The sequence below is a fragment of the Panicum virgatum genome, chromosome 2K (genome assembly GCF_016808335.1).
Source record: "Panicum virgatum strain AP13 chromosome 2K, P.virgatum_v5, whole genome shotgun sequence".
Lineage (NCBI taxonomy): Eukaryota > Viridiplantae > Streptophyta > Magnoliopsida > Poales > Poaceae > Panicum > Panicum virgatum.
In genome coordinates, this window is record NC_053137.1 from 4,825,189 (window position 1) to 4,848,784 (window position 23,596).

The 23,596-nt window shown below is 43.0% G+C and overlaps 2 protein-coding genes across 2 annotated transcripts; both read left to right on the plus strand.

The window, feature by feature from the left end:
* Positions 1–320: 320 nt before the first annotated feature.
* On the plus strand, positions 321–6,355 carry LOC120662265 (ubiquitin carboxyl-terminal hydrolase 8-like). The gene is made up of 12 exons (XM_039941447.1): positions 321–504; positions 584–814; positions 2,212–2,338; positions 2,417–2,476; positions 2,557–2,649; positions 2,828–3,112; positions 3,198–3,509; positions 3,975–4,232; positions 4,342–4,490; positions 4,620–5,255; positions 5,454–5,727; positions 5,856–6,355. The coding sequence occupies exons 1-12, from the start codon at positions 395–397 to the stop codon at positions 5,964–5,966; spliced, it is 2,646 nt and encodes an 881-aa protein (XP_039797381.1). The 5' UTR covers positions 321–394; the 3' UTR covers positions 5,967–6,355.
* A 6,180-nt stretch (positions 6,356–12,535) lies between these two features.
* Positions 12,536–18,293, plus strand: LOC120662283 (protein YABBY 1-like). Its single transcript, XM_039941467.1, has 6 exons — positions 12,536–12,854; positions 15,081–15,200; positions 15,481–15,607; positions 15,813–15,861; positions 17,337–17,412; positions 17,852–18,293. The coding sequence occupies exons 1-6, from the start codon at positions 12,786–12,788 to the stop codon at positions 17,915–17,917; spliced, it is 507 nt and encodes a 168-aa protein (XP_039797401.1). The 5' UTR covers positions 12,536–12,785; the 3' UTR covers positions 17,918–18,293.
* The last annotated feature ends 5,303 nt before the right edge of the window (positions 18,294–23,596 follow it).

The following is a 23,596-nucleotide window of genomic DNA, read 5'->3' on the forward strand; positions in this document are numbered from 1 at the left end:
CAATAGTTAAATTTATCTTTGCAAAAGTAATTTAGCTAATCTTTCGGAGATGCTCCAATCTGAAATTTTCTGCGTCCGCAGCACCAGCTCGGGAGCTCCGGTCAGCAGGCAGTCAACGTGCCAAGCAAGGGCAAGCCAAGCAGGCAACGGAACGGAAGGAAGCAGCCAGGAAGCAACCGTTGGGCGAGCGTCTCCTCCGTCCCCTCCACCGCGGCGGCGCGGCGTGTCTCTGTTTACAAATCCCCCGCTCGCCCCGCACCAGAAAACAAAAGACGGCTCGCATCGCGGGAGGACCCGGCGACAGCTCACTCGCGCACGCCTCCCCTCCCCCCCCTCGCCGCCCCCAGATCCCATCTCGCGCGCGCCCTCCCCGCTCCCCGGCGGGGCCCCGCCCATGGCCACCGCCGCCACCGCCTCGCACCGGGCCTCGGCCTCCACCTCCGGTCGCGACGCGCTCGCCGCGGCATCCTCCGCCCCGGCCGCCGTCTGCCTCGTCCCGTTCAGGTGCGGCCCGCTCCTCTCCTCGTCCCCTCCCGCCCTCGCTGGGCCCGGTTCCGCGGCTGATTCGGCATTGCGCGTGCAGGTGGTGGGCGCGGGTGCGGGAGGAGGAGGCGGCGGGCGGGGTGCGGTACGCGGCCACCGCCGCGGCCTCGCCCTCCTACTACGGCCTCAGGCTGCTCCACAGCTTCCTGCACCCGGATCTCGTCCTGCGCCTCGAGCGCGGGGACGGCCGCGCGGGCGGCGCAGGCGGCGGCGCCGGGGGACGCAGCTACGCGCTCGTCCCGGCCGACGAGCTCTCCAGGGCGCTCGCCAGGTGAGTCGCCGCCCGCCCGCCCCCCTCTATGCTTGCTGCTGCGTCGCGTACTCGCGTGGCTTCCTACGGGTTTTCTACGGGCCCTACCTGTGGATGCCGGTCGGATGGGTGCGCATTTCGTACTACCTGCGTGCTGGTGCAGCCGTGCGGCGTGTAAGCTGCCGATGCATTTGGATCAGCGAGACAGTGATTGATCTAGTACAATTCAGCTCTCAGTGTTGGTGTAGTGGTCATAGACTCATATTGGCAAGTGAATCCCGTGCCTGCGCCACATGAATCGTGAGCAGACCTTAAGCTTTAAGTGTGGACAGGTTTCTCTAGCAATGTCTGATGCTCCGGCGCATATCCGCAAGTCCAACCTAGGTTTACAACTCCGAGCAAATATAAGTCACGGCACGCATGCAGCATTGCTCACGGGAACGCTTTACCCTCCAGAGGGGGCGAGATGATGCCAACTCACCAAGGAGAGTGGGTGCTTGTGCCGGAGCACTCCTTTATTAGTTGCTTACTTGGCATGTTGTGCGCGTTTGGACACGTGTCCTGCCGTTACTAGTTTTGTTGGAGTTCCATGCACAACGAGCGGGTTGCATTGACGCCCAGCTAAAATAGGATAATTCCTTCTCTGCAACTGCTCAAGCCCAGCACAACACCAAGAATTCAGGCTTGCAGCTAGGAAATAATTAAGTGTTTAAAAACCTTGTATGTTTGACACATGACATGAACTAAGGTCTATATGAAAGGCCTGCACACAGATTTGCTGTGTTACTGTTTATATTTCATTGTTTGATAGGTTGGAAGCGCCCTCGAGTATCCTGTGTTTTGCATAGCAACCTAGTCATTATCTTTTAGTGGCTTTTTGACATATCTCTCTTCTCGCTTCCTTGAGAAGCAAGAAGTTTGCATCAAACGGTCAACGGATTTAATGCTATGATACAAATTATCTGTCCCACATCAAATTAGCGATACCCCTAATGTTGACGGTGGGAAAGGATTCTTAACCATATGTAACCAGATTGAGTTGCCATTATTTCTTATAACATACTGCATTGGCAAACACACTTCACTTTCAACCAATTGAGAACAAAATAGGTAGATGTTAAATATTTTCCTCTTCACCGTGTTTGAGACTTGAATACTGTTTCCTTTACAGCGACATACTCTACTTCTTAGAGGTCAGCTCTTTTACTCCGTAGCTTATGTATCATAATGCTCTCGAGATATTTGACGCACATAAGATTTTATGGGCCATCTAATGAGGATAATAAGATGTAAATGACCAATGCTTGTACCTATTACCCTTTACATCATAGGTTCACAATTTTGCTGCCCAATTGACTCAGCTTCTAATTTCATCTTTGTTCATCCATTGACCATAGCTTCGTTTCTCTTTTCTCTAGGCAGAACTCTGGTTTTGGTTTGCAAAATAAGCATTCGTTTGCTGGAGATAGTGCTGGTGCTTATCCTTTGGTGCTTAGGATATCTGTCCGAGAAACAAGTATTTTGACACTGAAGATTAGCAAAAAGGTACCATCTTTGTCAGGCAATTTGTGGCTCAATTAATTCCTTCGTTGGATAATACTTACATATTTAATTCTCCTTCAGGACAATCCAGTTGAGAACTACAAACGAGCAAACAAAATTTTCAATGTTGATTCTCAACCAGTATGTTGCTGCTCGCTGCAGTTCCAACTTTGGAAATACGCATCCCACTACTGCTGTTTACTTAATGTTTCTTTATCCAGGTTCATGTTTGGGATTTTTCAGGGCAGACAAATCTAATATTAATGAATGAATGGAATAGGCTGCATCATGACTGTTGCCATGCAGATCAAGAGGTAGGACCATTTGCAACCTGTGATTCCTGTACCAACGTGTTTCCACTGAACTAGAATTTAATTAAATATTTACTTTATTTAGAGGTGATATTACTTTCTGATTTTTATCATCTTATAGTGTGGCCTAATTTTTTCTCCCCAAATTTACTTTCTTATCCTTTTTCATTTGTGCTTGCAGAATCTTCTAGAAGTACAAGTCTACGCAATGTCTGATTCCTTGACGTCCAAAATCGGAGGTACCAACAAAGAAAGTTCTAGAGATGTTAATGATTTGAATGCTGATTCGTACTACAGAAGCTTTGGAAGAGCTGGCTCTATGGGGTTAATAGGATTGGAGAATCTTGGAAATACTTGCTTTATGAACAGTTCGATCCAATGTTTGGCTCACACACCAAAGCTTGTTGATTATTTCCTTGGTGATTATGCCAGAAATATAAACCGTACTAATCCATTGGGATTGAATGTATGTAGATTCTTTTTTCCTTAACACATAATTATTTTCCTCAAATCGTGCCGATAATTGTTTTACTAACTCTTCCATTAACTAGGGTGAACTTGCTTTGGCGTTTGGAGAATTGTTGAGGAGCTTGTGGACCACTGACAGAAAACCAGTTGCGCCACATCATTTCAAGGAAAAGATTGCCTGTTTTGCTCCTCAGTTCAGTGGCTTTAATCAGCATGATTCACAGGAGCTTCTTGCTTTTTTATTGGATGGTCTCCATGAAGATCTTAACCAGGTTAAGTGTAAACTATATGAAGAAGCAAAGGATGCAAGTGGCCGTCCTGACGAAGAAGTAGCAGATGAGTACTGGAGCAACCATTTAGCTCGAAATGATTCTGTGATAGTTGATACCTGCCATGTAAGTTTGAACCCCTATTCTTGAAACAACTCCGCCCTTCCTGAAACAACAGCATATTTGTAGTTCTTTTGTGCTTTTAACATTGTATCTGTCAATTGATTTCACAAACTAAAAAAACGTCTATTCATTAAATACTGATGGAACTGATCCTAATCTATTGCAAATACATTCCTTTCAGATCTAAACACCAATTAAGAGTTGAGATTAAACCATCTCTTCGATTTCAAGTTTTTGCCAATTAAGGGGAGGTGTATAACTGCAGTTGTTTTACAAAAAAATTATTTCAGAAAAGCATAGAAGCATCATTGACTGTTCATTTTCTTCTGTATAATTAATTTCCATTGCAAGGATGCACTGTGCTATATTTTTTTTTATCATCTGGTAAATTTATATATTTTATGCAGTATTAATTCAATGTGCGTCCTGTATTTTATGTTATTAAACTCTTCTGGTTACCATTTGCAGGGGCAATACAAATCAACATTAACTTGTCCTACTTGCAATAAAAAATCTGTCACTTTTGACCCATTTATGTACTTATCTTTGCCCGTACCTTCCACGGCAAAGAGGGCAATGACTGTAACAGTTTTCAGCACTGATGGTAGCAGAGAACCTTGCTCATATGATGTCAGTGTACCGAAGTTTGGGACTCTCAGTGATCTTGTTCAGGCTTTAAGCATTGCTTGCTTGCTTGGAGATGATGAGATCCTACTAGTTGCTGAGGTATCATTTCCCTTCCTCATTGCCCCTTTTGGACTGTTGCGAATTTTCTAAGCTAGTTTAAGTAATACAAGTTCCTTAGCTCTTTCAGTTACTGGAACTGATTTTGTAGGTCTATAATAACTGCATCCTTCGATACCTGGAGGAACCTTCTGATTCTGTTTCATTGCTGAGGGATGGAGATAAACTGGTAGCATACCGCCTACCCAAAAAATATGAGAAATCCCCACTTGTGATTTTTACACACCAGCATTTTGATGAGTAAGCACAACCATTTACATTTATATTACTGGTTTTTTGTTTAAATGTTTTAGTTATGAAGTTAGTACTGTGCATTTTGTGACCTTTATGCGCTTTCATAACATAGTTTTTGCTTGCCATTGCATTCAGGCATTCTGGTGGTGATAATGTAACTCCACAAAAGAAGGAATTTGAGGCCCCACTTTTGGCAGCGCTTCCAGAGAGAGTCAATGGATTATCCCTTCAGAATATCTACCTGAAATTGCTGAATCCATTCCATCTTTCCAAGGGGGATAGCTCACTTAATGGTTCTGCAGGGTCTACTGGTGACTCTGCTGACCTGATGGATGGAATGCCTTCTGATTCAGGCAGTAATTTTCAGGACATTCAATTTGAAGATGACCCTGGAAGCAGTAACTGCAGTACTAATGAATGTGAAATAATAACAAAAGCACCCGGTGAGTATGATGGGGGTAAAGCTGATCCTAACAAGGAAAGGAGAGTGGAAGATTTTGAATTTTATTTAAAAAGTGAAAGGGCTGATGTTCAGCAACAGAAAATAGAAATTAATGAGCTTGATTTACTGAAGACAATACCAAGCCGGTTGCATGTGAATGTCCACTGGCAACAAAATGCGTCAAGACAGTATACTGCCTCAATGCTGAACAATCTACCTGAGATTCACAAGCTTGAGCTTACCCTGAAAGGAACTGAAGATTGGGTTGCACTACATGGCTGTCTGGAAGCCTTTCTGAAAGAGGAACCATTGGGCCCAGAGGACATGTGGTAAGTGTACCTTGAGGAACAACTGTGTTGCTTTTGACTTCACTGTTTGCAGAATGGCTTTCACAATATTCTTTTCTTAGAAAGAAATCATTCCTGACCTAACCTATAAATTCAAAAAAGGAAAATATCTCCTAAAAAAGAAAGTGAACTGTTGGCTTCATAATTTTGACCTTCTCGTTTTCTCTGCTTGTTAATCAGGTACTGCCCGTGTTGCAAGAAGCATCAGCAAGCCATGAAGAAATTGGATCTCTGGAGGCTGCCTGAAGTCCTCGTAATCCACCTCAAAAGGTTCTCGTACACTCAGTTCACAAGAAACAAGCTCGAGACATTCGTTGACTTCCCCACCACTGATTTGGATCTGTCATCATACATTGCTGACAAGAGCGAGCAGCCAAGCAGCCATTATCACTTGTATGCCATTAGCAACCACTACGGAAACATGGGAGGAGGGCATTACACTGCCAGCATCTATGTGAGCTTCTCAACTCTTTTCATGCTGTGTTGTCCATGTCCCATCCTTGCTGTACCATTTTAATCTCTTGATTGAGTTTCACGCTTGGTTGATAAGGTGGGTTACTGACACATTTGATCTATCTGCAGCACGAGGAAGGTAAAGGATGGTATAAGTTCGATGATGACTGTGTAACTCCTATAAGTGATGACGGCATAAAGACGCCAGCGGCTTACGTTCTGTTCTACAGACGACAGTGAGGACACGAGCATTTTGTGCAGGTGTTTTCCAGTTGGCAACTCCAGATTTCCCTACATACCTGCCGCTTCACCATGACTGATATCAACATGTCGGCACTTACCTATACAACAGCATGTACAGATTCAGCTGCCAACAGGAGAGACCAGTTAACCTAGCTGATGCAATATTCTTTTTTCCAGCTCACCATATTCTTATATTCTTTTGGGTGCATCATACATGGCCCGGGCCCCCTCCCACCACCAGCATTGTAGTGTGAAGGAAGGGTCAATGAACACAATTCTTTTGTCTCTGCCCGCCGAATTCGCGCTGGGGATTCGAGGCGGCGATGTAACAGCTCTGTAAATTAACTCCCGTGTGATCTGTTCTTGTCCAGATTTCCCCATGATCCGTTCTTGTCCAGATTGATGCGTGAGTATGTGACCGTGACGCCGCAGCTTCACCCCATGTTGTTGCTCCATCCATGAGCCGGCAATTCGCCGTCTCTCCAGTCAGCCCTGATGGCGACGCGGTGATCATTGAAGGTGTGGAAAGCCCCCGCCCAGCTGGGAGACTTTTCCAGACCGGCCATATCTCGGGGATCGCCATGGACGCTGGCCCCTCGCCGGAGCTCCTCTCCTCAGTGGCAGGTTACACGAGATGGGTGCTGCGAGATCACTGCTGGTAGCTGCTAGTGTGGTTCGACAAATATTCTGCCCTATCTGGGAACTATTCCTTGTGACGACGCTTCGTAGGGCCGGACCAGGTGGGATGAGCATCGGAGCTTTTTGGGCGAGGCGCGCCTGTGGGGGGCGCCGCCCTTCTACTGGTGTCGGAGGACAAGTCCATGGCCAGCTGCAACGAACAGCAGCAGGTCTAAAGTTCTCAACTCTTCATGGGCAAGCCAACACCGGTACCCTCCTTCAATAATCCAACTTTTTTTCTCCCGCTCCTGATCCTTAGTGCTTGATCCATCATTTCTTGACGGGTATCTATCCAAGTACCCTGCTGATTTAATGCTGATCCCCAAACCCTGAGATCTTATGTGCTAGTGACATGATATCCTAAGTTAGGGGTCTGTCTTTCTGTCTAGTTCGCGGTCGAGCGTTTGGTTGGCTTGCATATGCGCTCGATTTTTTTTAGTCGACAGATTCAAATCCGATGGTCTCCGTGTCTAACCAATCCTATGGGGGTGTTTGGGTTCTAGGGGCTAAACTTTAGCTCACTTATTTACATGTCGAATAGTCAGCTAAATATGAGCTAATTGTTAACCTAAGTACATAGATGATGGCTAATTATTTATTAGAATCCATTAGCGCTTAATTAGCTCTCATTAGCTCATGCTTATTAGTCCCATTAGCACATCTAGAGATAAACTATAGCACCCCTATTTTAGCACGTCCAAACACACCCTAAATCCCCTCCATTGCCTACCGATGCTTCTCTCTCACTTAAGAGTCTCTGATGACTCCTGCATGCCGCCATTCAGTTAATTAACCCATCGGCTATGATGCCCACATAGGCCTTTCCTCGCCACTCACCTGTGGTGCCCACGCCAGCTTATATTCCCATTTCCGTATGTACCACCTCCCTGGACCATCTTGTGCTAATGGTCTTCTTGCCTTTAGCCACATGGATTTGGAGTGTCCCCATAACTCGAAGCACGGAATCTCAAACCCTAACCAGAGGCGGAGATGCGAGCATCCCCGCCACCTCTTCTTTGAAAAATGAAAAAAAAAACAAGGTTTTCGTACTTAACACATTCAATTTTTTTCTCTCTCGAATAAGTAGAAGAGTTGCATATCATTGTATATATTAAGAAGAAAAAGAAGTATGGTTTACAAGCAATAACGCAGAGCTGGAAGCTCACACGGACGGCAGTGTTAGTATGTTGTTTTTACCTGCCAGAAGTGAAAAGGAAATGGTGTTGGCATGGAAGGCATGGAATGGAATAGGACACCACCTTTTGCTAGGCGTGCTGCCCCATCAGCCATGCATTCTGGATCCTGGCAGGAGGAGGTATAGCCAGCCGGAGAGCCTGGATGTGGCTGCAGAAAGGGTTAAAGGCAGCCGATGGGACGATGCATGTGTAAGGCTGGTGACCACATGAATGGCTGGCCGGCCGGCCGGTTGATGGGTCAGTCAGGTCATCAGGTGGATGATTGGATCGGATCGATGCCCTGCTGCGAGGGCGCCGGGGCCTGGCCCTGCCGCCCCCCACCTCCGATCGAGCTGGAGCAGGAGCTCTCCATCGGGGGAATGACATCTACAGTTCCCCCCGGCCGGCCGCGACATTGATGGGAGGTGACGACGAGACCATCCATGGCGGATCGATGCAGGATGCTCTACTGTACAGGTGAAATTGCGCTGCAGTAGTTCTGCACGGTTCTTTCCGTGCCCGGGGCCTGGACCGGCAATTGCTGCTGGCCCGTGATTGACGATGACGATCCCGACAGGTCTCCCCTTCCAAAGGATTGCCTTAACTTGGTTAGTTCCACGGAGACGGATCATGCCTTTTAGGGTTTTATTATTTTTATCAAACTATTTTTTTTTCTAGAGAATACGCAGGAAAGCTGCGCAACGCAATATTCTTTACGTTGGTAGCAAGAAGGGAAACACCTTGAGATTTTACCATCACCACTGCTGACTTTAATTACGATCGAGCTCGGAATTCTAACAGTGACGCTACACTGCAGGAGGTACAAGAGGACGACGACGGGGCGAGACCACGCGGCGCCGCAACAGTGTCGTTGCACAGTGCCTGCTTCTGCCCCTGGCTATTAACCATGGAAGTGAATGGCCGGCCGCCGGCGCGGCCGGGCTTCATCAGGCTCACCCAAGGCTGCCGCCAGTCCATTTCCGGGCGCAGCAGCAGGCTCGACCTGTTCACGCCCCAACGCAAGCTCGCCTTGCTGGTTTGGAGGATCATCCGCCGGCCGGCCAGTTCGCCCATTCTTCACCCATCCTGCTCGCCACGCCCTGCAGCCAGTCAAGACACTATTTGTACATAGTACACGCGTGCCATTTGTTTTGTTGCGAGAGAGATGCGTGAGAGACTACTAGGGCAGCTAGCAGGCAAACGACAAAGGAGGAAGCAGGGTTCGATCGATCGTGCGTCCATAGGCTTTTGCTTGCATGCATGAATGGAGAGTAGGATTGATGATTGTAGCTAGGCCTTTGATTGTTTTTAATTTCCAGCTAGCAGATGAGTGTATATAACTGTTTGGGACACACACTGTGCCAGTGCCCAGTGCTTGCTCCTTCAATATATAAAACCTTTATTTTATTTGTAGAGCAGTACGTACATGTATATGATAAATTGCATGCATAGGCCATTTTGTACTTGATAACAATGGAGCTACACATGTAGCTAGCAATAATGCAAGCTTAGACCATTCACTTTGCAGATTATGTATATTTTGGCTTAATCTCTTGTAAAATTTGCAATGGTGTTATTACGTTATTGATAAGTTTGCATGTAGCTATGAGTTTTTTTTTTAAAAAAATTATATTGGCTTATGGTGTAGAGTTCCTTGCATGTACTGGTAGGTGAGATAGCATGTAATTACTAACAGAAAAGATTCAAAACAAGAAAATGAACAGGTTATTAAGTTTTAAGTTGCTCAACTGATTAGGAAGTTCCACAGTGAAACAAAGAAAAACATCTTCAGTTTCTTAAAATTATTTGTATTAATTTGTTATTACAATCAACTTATGTTTCTTAAAATTCACTGTGAGTTTTATATTATTACACACGGGGCAGACATGCCCATGATCTTTATCTCCCTGAACTTTTTTCATGTAATTACACGCTGGCAGATCACAAAGGTTCAAATCATGATCTGTTCCATTCTCACTGCACAGAGAGAAACCCGCTATTAATCCATGCTCGGTAGGGTCTGCATAACAACTCATAGGGAATGCACACACACAGTTCTAGCAAACAGATTGTAGTGCAAGGGAGTGGCACCAGGTTGCGAGAACTAGTGTTGGTTAGGCATCCATCTTGTCAGTCTGAAACCTGATGAGACTGCAGGGGAGGAGAGGATCCAATCTGTCCAATTGAGGTGACGTTTCCTGAGCAGAGGAATCGTCCAATCAGACACCGGCACATCCCTGCCCTTGCATTGCCTGCTGCCGCGCCGGTGCTGGCATCGGTCACTTGCATAAACTGCTTCAGGGACACAGATGGGTGCACCAGTAGTGGTGTTCCAAAACATCTGTTCACTTTTCTGTCCCCCTCTTTGAGTATCTTCACACCTACATGAATCATAAGTTCCTACATATAGTTGCATTATGTGAAAAGACTAGCATATCAGATGATGTGATGTACTTTTGTTTCACCTCATCATATATGATCTCTATAGCAAGATCAAATATTTACACCAAATGAATGGTTGGGAGGTCAAAATAGAACCTAGCGGGAAAGCAGCTCTCAGTTATCAATATGGTTCTTAAATGAAGAACAGGTTAACTAGATTTACAAAAATGTACTATATATATGAGTTTCAACTTGAATGTGGGATAGTAAGGAAAAGTTAGCTGGCAGACTGATCTAGACTCAAAAAGTATACATAAGCTCAACAAATTAAACAGTGCAAACCAATACATGATGTTCCCCCTCGAGAAATCTTACGCAATAAATCATGTGTTAGGGTACATTATATATATATATATATATATATATATATATATATGATCATTTCTCTTTTTGAAATTTCTTGCAGCTAGCGGACCGTACCTCATAATCATTGTTTTCGTGGGAATGGGACCTTTCGAGGAAAGTTAAACTTCTTTCCAACCCATCTTATTCGCTATTGCTAGTGGAGAGAGACAAGAACTGAAATTTTGACCATTAGATATTTGTCGTCCATTTATTCGTGCATATGCGCACCTGCGGTATCTCAATTAACAATGGGAATCTAGATCTATCTCTTTACATGCTTAAGTATATATACCTACCGGCATCAGTTATTTTGTGCGCACAAGTGGTGCTTTATATATGGTCATAGAACTTCAGTATAATATACAAAGTGCAGTCATATGCAGTTCACCTCTAGAGAAAAAGAGCATGGAATGATGAGTCAAGATAGGTACTGAGTGGACTAGATAATAAAATTTTGTTTGGTTCAATGATTTCACAATTGATAGATGTTTGTTGCCTATCAACGCGATCACCGGTGATGATTCCAGTTGTATGCAGCTAGTAAGGATGTGCTAAACCACTGTTACAGATTCTATATATTGACCTCTGCGCGCGAGGACATGAAGGAGTTTAATTATTTGTGAAATAGTCAATGCATAAATGGTCACATATTTTGTCACGAACCAGGAAATAATTGTATTTTTATTCTATATGTATGTAAAATGATGAACATATAGTTTGTATATATTTTTGAAGATAAATCTAGTTCGGATGGTATACCTGGCGCGCATACGAGTCATTCAACACACACTATTGCAGTTTTCACAGAATAGAATATATCTAAAAATGTTTTTGTACATACATGATTTTTACTTTTCCTTCTACAAGCCTGATTATGTCATGCAAGTAATGGCTTAGTCAGTCATTGTTCCTTTCCGATCCCTAGCCTTTTGGATTGACAGTGGCAATACCATATTGTTGTGCATGTCCACCATCAGTAACTTAAAGTGCATGGGTTGCTCTCATCTTGGTGCATATGTACAGTTTACAGTCTCTTTCACATGCATATAAGGTGTCCTCGCATCTTGATAAACAACTATTAATTTCACCGTGTCAATTTGTGATGGCAGACTGGCTGTTGATCCACATAGGGAGTGAACATTGATGGAGAACTAGGAGCTGATCCACACAAGCATTGCCCAGCTAGACGACTTCGTCAGGATTTCCCTAGCCTTTTGGAAACCTATCTAAGTGTGGATTTCATATTAAGATAGGTATATCTCATTAATTGTTATATAATAACTGAAAACTAATAAGAGAAATTTGTCCATCTGATAAAATTCTACATTGGTGAAGGTAGGAAGTACCCAGAAGTACCTAGGGTAAAATACCTGGTACTTCCAAAATGTGGGACCAAGTACCAAAAATAGTGGAACCAAGTACTGATTTAATTTAATTTTCATAGATCAACAACCATAAAAAATTCAAGGGACTAAGTACCTAAATGTACCCTTTGGTACTTTACAATCATTGTAAAAGAGCTCTACTAATAATATAGAACATGTCGACCATACAATTAGCGAGAACTAATGACAGCCAAAGGGAAAATAAACTGAAGACCAAAAGAGAGATCATGCAAGCCACTAACGGTAGTGCGGTGAACAAAAGTCCATTCCCAATGGAATTGTTCATCTTGGCAGTTGACAGACCCTGCTACCAGCAGTACGACCACACACTGATTCTCCAAGTCCTAGCAGCTAGATAATCACACCAACATTATATTGCCCATTGGTTGATGTAGATGTAGCCTATTAATTGTTTGATCTTTCCAAACCTCTTGCCCTCAACTGCGCTGTCCTCCCACAGACAACCCACCAAACACCTTTTTTCTCCTCCCCCCGGCCCTGCCCCCACTCAGGTTGTTATCCTCTCTCTCTCTCTCTCTCTCTCTCTCTCTCTCTCTCTCTCTCTCTCTGCATCCGGCTGCTGCTTCCTCCACAAACCTCTCCAATTCCACCGTAGACGACGACAGAGCCAAAAGGTCAGGGGAAATTGGGCTATGCCCTCACCAATCTTCCATATATATAGGGCACAGGAGGCATCGTCTCGTTCATTCCATCTCCTGCATCTTTGCTTTCCTTCCTCGCCCTAGATCTCACCTTTGCGACGGCAAGGTAGGCGCTTGGAGATCAGAGAAATGTCAACCCAGTTTGCATCCGAGCATGTCTGCTATGTCAACTGCAACTATTGCAACACCATCCTGGTGGTATAGCCTCTCTCTCTCTCTCTCTCTCTCTCTCTCTCTCTCTCTCTCTCTCTCTCTCTCTCTCTCTCTCTGTGTGTGTGTGTGTGTGTGATGTGTAACTCTCCGCCAGCCCCCTCTCTAATTCTCCCACTCTCTTATGGGATCTGCAGAAGTTTTTTTTGAAAGATAGTTTCTTTTTTTTAACGAACTGATGTGCAGAAAGTTTCTTTTTCCTTCGAAGCTAGCCTATGCCCTATTGGTGATCCAGTTCAAGTGTCCTCTGCCGCCATGCATACTGTGGTTCCATCATGGCTTTGTTTAATATTATTCTACCAAAAGCTTTTTTCGCTCCTTGCTACTTCAATCGAAAACAATCTGTTTCTGAAAATGTTCTAAGTGCATATGGTTATATACCCAAATTTTGGCATCATGAAATATGAAGTGGAAATTAGCTAGGAGAAATACTATGTTTGCATCTTTCTTCGAGCAAAACGAAACCATAGAGCATAAATTTCTTTTTCCACCTTTCCAATTTGTAACAATCCCCCCCTCCTCTTCAAGGATACAGTGCCTTTAATATAGCAGGATACACATCTTCTTTTTCGCCTTCTACATGGTTTTGGTTTCCAAATGGAATTTCCTTCAGATCCAACACTAATAATATATGCTAGCTCTTCCTCTCAAACAGATACAAATAAACTGAAGTTCATGGAAAGATTTCCTAATTTCATCAGTTAAAAAGGATATAGGTTTTCGATGACCGGGTAATTTTAAGCTAATTTGTTAGAAACATAAATATAATATATGGGAAGGCAACACCCATGGCAGCATGCATGAGATATTGATTTTTTTCCCCTTCTTGAGGCCTTCTGTTTTCTAGCTACCAGCTAATGCCGTTTCTTCATGGTTTCCTAACAAAACCATTTCTACCGCCCAACTTTCCATGCATGCAGGCGCAGACGATTAAAGCTTCTTTAACACAATTGCTTTAGTCTCCCATGCGATAATACACCAGTGTACTACCTTATTACTAGCATATCTTTATGAATATCTTTTTAGGAATTATGCCTAGAATTTTATGACGCAGTCAATAAAAAAAATGAAGTTGGGGGCGACAGCCTTCCCTCTCGTTCTGCACATGTGCAGGGAGAAGTGGATCTGCTAGTCATGTCATTTTCCCCTTTCTTGATGTTTGCGCAGGTGGGGGATCTAGCTAGGTTTGTGTGTGCGTGTGTGCGATCTATCTATGATGTTGCGCTGAAAGAGAGGAGAGAGCGTGACATCAACTTTCAACTGTAAAAGATACAACTTTTTCTCATTTTATATTTTTATTATATATGCTCATGCGACTCTAAACATCTCTCTCTCTCTCTCTCTCTGGCTTCCCCTTTCTCTCTCTTCTCTGTCTCTGCCTGATGAGAGAGATTCTCGTTTACACGCCTGAGATGTCATGTCTGCCTCCTGGTGGAGGCGATCAGTATAGCTGATGAGGGGATCGATGCAGGGGCTATAGTGAAGCTAGGTCCAGCATCTCCAGGCTGCAGGCAGGCAGGCAGCGAGGTAGCACTTGAAAGATAGACTCCTGAAAAGGTGTCGCATGCAGTCAAAAGACAACGGCATGGATGGATGTACATCAAGGCATGGCGCAGCAACTTCCCTATTCCTACTTGGCGCTTTGCACTGGCCATCATACGTACAATACAAGCATATCTGGCATAGCCCATGGCACCCTTTGCTTCCCACTTCTAGCTCCTACGAGTCTGTGCTCTTCGATCTTTTGCAACGTGCTCATCTCTCTCAAGAGAGTCTTGAGAGAGAGAGAGAGAGAGAGAGAGAGAGAGAGAGAGAGAACTGTATAGAGTCATTTGCAAAGATGGTTCAGAGTTAGGCATAGCCTTAGCTGCAACATAAATTATTTGATCAAATAGATCAAGCATTTACTTCTAGTACGTATACGTATATGAAACACTGTTCGATCGTACTTTTTTATTTATGGACTTCCAAACAAACAATATCAATGCCATTGCCATATATTTGTGGCGCCATGGATTGGAATCCCTTTCTCTAAAATTTCCCCCCATTTTACTTAATACTTTTAATTACACTTCTTTTGTTTGGGCAAAGTAGGAAAGCTCTCAGAGTAGTTAAAAACAAATTATTGTTTTGGAAAAAGAATATAAACAGAACAGTACAATGAAATACATTATAATATATTCTATTATCATAAATTCATGTGTGTACATGCAGGTGAATGTGCCAAACAATTGTTCCTACAACATCGTGACTGTTAAATGTGGGCATTGCACAATGGTGCTCTCAATGGACCTTAGTCCTTTCCACCAGGCACGCATTGTTCCAGACAACCAGGTGAAGGACTCAGTTCCAGCAACTCCCGCTGATAACATGAAAGTGTTTCCACGAAAATATGATATCATTTTAATATTAACTTTATTTTCCTAGCTAGGAAACTTAGAAATGTGGATATATTCTAACTATTACCATAAATATGCTCAATCTTCAATTATTTAGATATTAAACCCAATATTTTATTTGGATATATAATGCGCCCAAAGATAATTTTTATTTAACTGAAAATTAAATTTCTTCATTATGCATCATAATTTGTTACACGCATGTTTTTCTATAGGTTGCCCAGACCAGAGGACTTCATCAATACAATAATTTTGGGAGCTATGAGCCAGCCTCCAGAAATCTACGAAATCAGTCCATGTACCAGATGTCAAACAATCAGCCACAAGTGCCACCAATGCGACGTATGTACTATATTCTCGTGGTTTCTGAAACACAAAGCTCGATATAGCTATACAATGTGTGTGTGTGTATATATATATATATATATATATATATATATATATATATATATATATATATATATATATATTCATGATTGCTGAAGAACAAAGTTCAATGTTGTGCTTAGTTGGTTCATTTCACTTTTAATTTCTTTTATTTTTCCAGCCCCAGAGAAGAGACAGCGTGTTCCGTCAGCATACAACAGATTCATCAAGTGAGATTTCAAGCCACACACTAGTTGCTGACATGACTACTTTAATACTAATTAAATAGAGTAACGTGTTAGATATGCCCGATATTAAATATAGATGCACATGTATTACCCTTCTACAATTCCGATCACTTTGAGGAAACATTGTCTGCACATCCCGCTGCAACTTTTTTTATCTCTCCAGGCATCCAAGGTCTTCTCTTCTTTCATCCAGAATCTCACCGGCACTGTCAATAAAATCTAGTCATTTTTCACTATCATACTAGAAAAATCAAGGAAATTCATGAAAGTCAGGCACAATTTTGAACAAAATTTCGTATGTTTGCAAAGTTTATTCAAACTAGTTTTATTAAAAAAAATTCAAAACTTATAATCATAAATGTTTCAGATTTCTCAATTAGCAATTATTTTGATTTTTTCTTGATTTTCCCCTTATCTTCTCTACTGAATTGAAAAATGATGTTGCTAACTAGAAGGAGATGTCAAAAGAGAGATATGTAGTGAGGAAAGAGTGGCAAGGGAAGATTTTAGTTTTCTTTAGAGTAAAGAGGGAATTGGGAAGTATTCAAGTAGAAAAGTATACTGGTTCGTAAACCATTTGTGGGCTAGACCCTACCTAAAACATTTTCTAAGGTCCCTTATTTTAAACTTGTGCAATAAAACTTCTGCATAGATAACTAATTTTTTTACTTAAGCCTATCTATATTAATTATATGTAGATTAACAATATAGTAAGAATACTATAGTAACTAAGTGGCATATGCTACAACCAAGTAATAACCTATATTGTAGTACAAAATTAGAAAATTAAATATTTTGCAATTCATCTCTTCATTTTCCAAATACACAAACATTTGGTACAACCATCATAAAAGAAATTGGATAAAATACATGAAACAAGAAGCGTAAAATGACACAATACTGTGATCCCCCCCCCAAAGATATAGCAATGTAAACCTGCAATAAGTCTGCATAAATATTTTAGCTTGGTGACTTCATCAACATTAGAAAATCTTGGTGATAAGTATTTATGAAATGGATCAAATCAAACAACTTATATGATTAAAAAAATTACACCAACTAGATTGGTTTGATTAAAAAGAATGAGAAGTGTGCATGGTCTTGGCTAATAAGGTGTTATAATATTATATACACACTTCACTCCCAAATTGTTGAGTAGTGTACTGGTTATCATAATAATCTTAAAGCTCAGCTGCAATGAGATCATGTGATCGATCACATATAATTTTTTTAGAAAAAATGAACTTGCAGTTGATTATTGGCCCTTAAGGTCAATATTTTAACCTAGCCACAAATGTCGTATCTGTTTCAGATATTAATGTGACTTCATCTAAATTAAATTGAATTATCTTTCTAAGCATATGTCTTAATTTGTCAGCCTAAGTAATTTAGAGTAGTATAAGTCTCAGTGCTGTGTTTTCTTCACATTTGACCCAATTACCTCTTCCTGACAACAGGGAAGAAATACAAAGGATAAAGACCAGCAATCCAGAGATTAGCCACAGGGAGGCATTCAGTGCTGCGGCAAAGAATGTAAGTTTTGTCTAATCTGTTTTAAATAACACAATCTACAATTGCGCACAAGCACACACCTTCATGGTATCATATCATCGCGACTACCACGCTAAATACTAATAGGAGACTAATATCTTAGCTAGGGCATCTCCAACAATGCACACACATCAAAGAGAAGTGGATTGTTTAGTTATTAATTAGCTAGATAGCTAGTCTACTCAGCATCGGACATGCCTGGGTTCCAAATTGTAGGTTGTTTTGTCTTTTCTAGACACACGTATAGTTTGATTTTTGCTATATATTTAAATATAATAGTGTACATCTAAATGTGTAGTAAAAACTAAGAATTTAGAAAAGTCAAACAAATTATAATTTGAAACGGATCGGAAGGGGTACACCTCGTCACGTAAAACTTATTCGTGTATATGTGTCTCTGATTTGGCTCAAATGCATGCAGTGGGCTCATCTTCCTCGGCTCCATTTCGGCCTGAGTGTCGCCGACGGTGGCGGCGGCAGCAGCTAGATCATCGCTGATGCTATTGCTTGCTACATGTCAAGAAGATCGATCGACGGCGCTGCGTACGTGTGCTGACGATCGATCGAGAACTCTTCACCAGCTTATATATAAAAGCTGTGCTACATGTATTCGGCTACCGGGTTTGTGTAAGTTTTTAAGTGTGGATTAGCTGGTGATAATCTGTATTTTCGGAGCTAGCTGTGTGCGTGCACATGCCCTGCGTTCAGCAGTGATGGACGCGCACACACTACGCTTCACCAAGGGCTTCATATATGCATGCATGCTGGAGATTATCTATATTGCTAAATAAATGGAGAAAGATTTGTGCACCAAGGCAGGGTATTCTGATATAATGAAGGTGTTGTGTGATCTTCGTCGTTCATTGCTAAGTGTGTTACTGTTCGCAGAATTAAAGGTGCATTACGGATCACGAACATACTTATACGCTCGCATTATTGGATGTGGTCAAATGAACTTCATTGGCATTTCATTATTGTTTTTTCTTGTACTGTCGCCTTGTTATAACTTCCTGGAATAAATGAAGTGCGCATGTAGTCGCGTAGCTGAACACCAACCTGTCAATGCAGTTCGTCAGAGGTGAACTAATAGGACGACGATGCAGCGGCAGAAACCAAGATTATTTAAGCTTTCTAGTTTGGAAATTCATAACTTATGCACATAATTTTTACATTAGAATCTTTTCCAAACAACTTATCGATCAGGAATACTTTTTTCGGCACAACTTTTATGATACACAAAACTTTTATTTACGCATAACTTCTCATACTTTTCAAAATATTTTTTAACATAACTTTTCACGAACAACTAGTATCTATAACTTTTTAAGGCATCAGGCCACCATGCCCTTCATCCTCATGTGCAAGCGAGAAACGCCTTCTAGTCCCGGTTCCTAACCCCCTTCCAACGGGACTAAAGAGCTCTTTCGCCCCCTAGTCATTGGAACCGGAACTAATATTCTCTAATAATGTAGCACACAAGAGGACAAGCGAGGCCGGCCATAGGCTCGCCTCCTCCTTCACCGCACCGGCGGGTCGCTTCTTGTGTGCTTAGATTTTGGAGGGCAGGTGCTGTGGATCCATGCGATGGACAGAGATGGCGAGCTAGAGTTAAGAGTCCCTAATAATTGCGAATATCTCTCTCTTTTGGATCTCGATCATTTGCAAATGGCCCCTACCTATTTACATATACACCCTAATCATTAGGGTTGAAAATGGATAAGAAATGGGAGTGGGACTGGAATATTTAGGGACGGGAGCGGAATTAGGATATACGGGATCACGAAAATGGATAAATGTGGGTGGGAATACTATGGAAATGGGACGGAAACGGAATTTTTCCCGTCCGCCCCTCTCCTCTCCCCATCCGCATGACCGCATCTCCCTCTCCTCTCCCCCGTCTCCCCGTCCGCCGCCGCACGCCGCATCTGCCCGCTTGGCCACTGGCCCCCGGCCTTGGGCTCTCCGCCCATCCCTTCTCGAGCCGTCCTCGCCCGCCCGCATCATCCGGCTCGGGGCTCAGGCGCTCTCCCACCTACCGCCGCCGCCGCCGTCGGCCCACCTCCGCTTGGTCTTCCGGCATCGGCTCGGCCGCCCTCCCGCTGCCCGCCCCTGCATCTTCTTCCTCAAGCTCCTCGTCGTCCCCGTCACTCTGTCAGAGGCCACCTTGGCCTCCACCTCTCCGGCGTCCCACGGGGTTTCCAAGAGCAAAGCCAGGCCCACTTCGGAGCTTTGGGCCCATTCCCTAATGCGAGGCCCAGAAATCTAGCGCCTTTTTTATTTTTGCATTTTTCAAAAAAAAAATTACAGAAATATATTTTTGGATTTAGGTTTTACAGATCTATACCCCTACCGCCCGGCAAGGGGCCTACCGCCCGGCAGGTAGGCGGTAGGGACCTATATGTAAATAAAAATATTTTTTTTTGCGCAGAGGTCCTTGGAGGGAGCCTGCCGCCCCCCTGCCGGGCGGCAGGCCCCCTGCCGCCAACTGGTGGGGCGGCAGGGGGCCTGCCGCCCGGCAGGGGGGCGGCAGGCTCCCTCATCAAATATAAAACTCCAACCCTTCCCTCTGCGCCCTCATTTTCTGCCCACGAGATCCAGAGAGGGGAGAGGGAGAGAGGAGGGGTGAGGGAGGTAAAAAAACCGGCGAAGCCCTGCAGGATTTTTGATCCGAACCGCAGGTAACCAATATTTCTCAACTTTTTCATTCTAGATTTTTTTTATATTTAATTTTATGATTAGTATTTTTTATTGTTGTAAGCACTTAGGGTTCGGATTAGTGGTTATAATTGAAGGCATAGTATATTTGTAGATATTAGATTAATTAAAATGAAGTCTTTGCACTTCCAGATATGTCGAGCAAAGTGGCATTTCAAGTTCATTACGGTGACTTCTATAGAATTATTCATGATTCCTATGGAGTAAATCCATCAGCATTGGAAAGAAGACAGTGCAGTCTAGACAAACCCCTAGAGAGGAGTTTTGAGTCCATACGGAAATGTCTTCACAAGATGTTCAATGTGAATTCAAAGACCCATTTGCTTACGGTTCATACCTTGACTTCCTGGGAAGCTAATGAGGATTTCTGGGAGTTGACGCATATAAATAGTACGGAAGAATGGCAACATTACATGCACGCAGCTCTTGAAAGTGGGTGGCCTCTCGCAATGGTAATTCAGAATCACCAGAAGACCGGTGATTTAGGTGAAGGGTCAACACACACAATATCTGACTGCAATGAAGAGATGGAAGAGGATAAAGAAGAAGAGAACATGCAAGCTCCAGAACCAGAACCAGAACCACAAGGTTTAGCAGATGAAGGCGAGCGGATACCTGGAATTGTGGAGGATATAGAGAAAGAAGACCAGGATGCACAAATAATATAGCAATGTGGGGACTCATCGGACGATGAGGACGATGAGCGCTTCCCAGTGCTAGGTGAATGGCGTAAAGAGGGTTTTGGTAATCTAGTAGTACAAGATATTAGATGTCCGGAGTTTGAATACAGAGTGAATGAGGTCATACAAGGGGCAAAGTATCGTACCATTGAGGATGTGAAGGATGCTGTGAAGCTCTGGGCTGTATCTCTGAGGAAGGAATTCAGAGTACTGAAGTCTAGCAGCAAAGAATATGAGGTGAGGTGTGCAGATAGAGACTGTACATGGCGAGTGCATGCATACAAGGGAAAGTTCAAGACACACTGGGAATGTTCAATTGTTACACCACATACTTGTAGAATGACAGGTGTAGTGGGACATCATCGTAATATCACATCAACTTTCATGGCTAAGAAGATGTATGGGGTGATTCTTGACAAAATGGATTATGAGCCTGCATTGATAATTAGGGACATTGAACAGAATTTCCAGTATGTGATCAGCTATGCAAAGGCTTGGCGGGCTAAACAAAAAGTATTTGAGATGAGGTTTGGCACTTATGAAGCATCATATGACAACCTACCTCGTATGCTTGAAGCAATTGTGCAAAGAAATCCTACAAGTGCTTTTGATACATACAGTGTACCGTGCTTGTCAGGGGGGCCAAGCATTCTGCTACGAGCTTTCTTCTGCATTGGAGCATGTGTGAGGGCATTCATTTACTGCCTTCCTGTTCTGTGTATTGACGGCACTTTCCTGACAGGGAAATATAAGGGAACAATATTGACGGCAATCGGAATTGATTGCAACAAGTAGATAGTTCCAATCGCCTTTGCCTTTGTTGAGAATGAGAACACAGAAAGCTGGTACTGGTTTCTTGAACGTCTGAAGATTCACGTTGTTGCTGGAAGGCCTAATGTTTGCCTTATCAGTGATAGGCATGCAGGTCTACTTGCAGCTATAAGGCAGCTCCAAGAAGGTAGTCAATTTTCACCTCCTATATGGCCAGATGTTGTCAATAGGTGGTGTGTGAGGCATATGGCTGCTAACTTTTATGAGCGGTTCAAGAATAAGGATCTAATGAATTTGTTCAAGCGATTGTGCACTCAGAATCAGCAGAGGAAGTTTGATGCTTTGTGGGTTATAATTGATGACATGAGTGCTGAATTGATTAAGAGCCAGGCCTCATCATCCAGCAGGAGACGTTCTACAGATTCATTAGTTGGACATGCTAAGCCATTTTCATAGTGGATTGATGGTGCACCTAAAGAGAAGTGGTCACTTCTGTATGACACAGATGGGAGACGTTATGGGATCGAGACGACCAACCATGCTGAATGTTACAATATGGTAATGCGTCGTGTTCGTGGATTTCCTCTTGTTGGCATTGTTGAGTTCATCATGTATGGATGCATAAGGTATTTTCGGGAGCGATACACATCAGCCGCTCCCTTACTTAATGATCCAGGAGTGCATTTTTGCAGAAGGGTCAATGAGTACATGGAGAAAAAAGTTGAAAAGGCTCAATTTCACTCAGTCATATCGATGGGCACAAAGGAGCAAAGATTTGAGGTATCATGCAGGGACAGGACCGGACAGGGTGTCCGCAGACAAAGGGTAATTCAAGAAGTTTTGATAACCATTGACGGGAATCCGACGGATGGATCGGCTCCACCTACAAGAATTCGCCGCATCTAGTTGTGCATTTATTTGTGTGTACGAAATTAAGTATATTGTGTATGTACTATGTCCAAATGTCTTGTTTAACTAGTTGGCAGTGCGTATTTCTATAGAATTTGGTTGTAATGAACGTAACCTTTAATGTAATATCTTATGTGGTATCTTATTTAATGTTATATTTATATATCGTTCATTGTATCAAATTGGCTAGCCCTAAATACTTGGACACATAATGTGACACATAGAAGATAGCTAAATGAGTACACATCCATGATAATGAAGAATCCAAATTATTTCAGTACAATTTGCTTCACAATCTAGACCGATGAACAATATATGTTACACATTATTTCATGAAATCATCTAGGTAGTCACGCATAGGGGGAGGAACATCATCTCTTGGAGGCCATGGTTTGGGGGGGCATGAAATCATCTAAGTCGTGATCCCAGTTAACAGAACTTGGTGCTGGAGGTGGTGCAGTTTGACTTGACGAACCTCTTGACTTTCCCTTTCTCTCTTTTATGGTTCTACTTTCATGTACAGGGGGAGGAACATCAGGTGTTCGAGGCCACGATTTGGGGGGCATGAAGTCATCCATATCGTCATCCCAGTTAACACAACTAGGTGCTCGAGGTGGTGCAGCACGACTTGACGAACCTCCGGTCACGTGTTCTTGCGGAGGCCGAGAACTATGACCCGAAGATCTTTTCCACCTCCTTCGTCTAGTTTGCGGCATAACTCCACCGAAGATACATACCAATTTTTTGAAATTTGGTATCGATTTGTTAATCAACTCCGTGTCCTCGGGGTAATCCTAGCATATAATTACACAATAATTTTACTATTTCGTAAATATGGATTACAAATAACGGACGTGATTAGAACTGAATAAGAGTTACCTTAATGTGCATCTCATACACCTCTGGTCGCATACATATCTTACAAGTAGTTTATAAGAATCCAATAACATGTTGATGATTCGCTAGTTCACATACCCTCATGTATATCTTCCTACGTTCTAGCAGGTATTCCTTTAAATCTTGCATTGTAATACCTCGAAACAATGTCAAATATTTAAACTCAACTAATTTGGACAACACCATCTCTATCG

Coding starts and splice junctions, on each gene's coding strand:
- LOC120662283 (XM_039941467.1), top strand. CDS start 12,786: ATGTCAACCCAGTTTGCATCCGAGCATGTCTGCTATGTCAACTGCAAC. Junction 12,855..15,080: donor ATTGCAACACCATCCTGGTG/GTATAGCCTCTC, acceptor GTGTACATGCAG/GTGAATGTGCCAAACAATTG. Junction 15,201..15,480: donor GCATTGTTCCAGACAACCAG/GTGAAGGACTCA, acceptor GTTTTTCTATAG/GTTGCCCAGACCAGAGGACT.
- LOC120662265 (XM_039941447.1), top strand. CDS start 395: ATGGCCACCGCCGCCACCGCCTCGCACCGGGCCTCGGCCTCCACCTCC. Junction 4,491..4,619: donor ACACACCAGCATTTTGATGA/GTAAGCACAACC, acceptor CATTGCATTCAG/GCATTCTGGTGGTGATAATG. Junction 5,256..5,453: donor TTGGGCCCAGAGGACATGTG/GTAAGTGTACCT, acceptor CTTGTTAATCAG/GTACTGCCCGTGTTGCAAGA.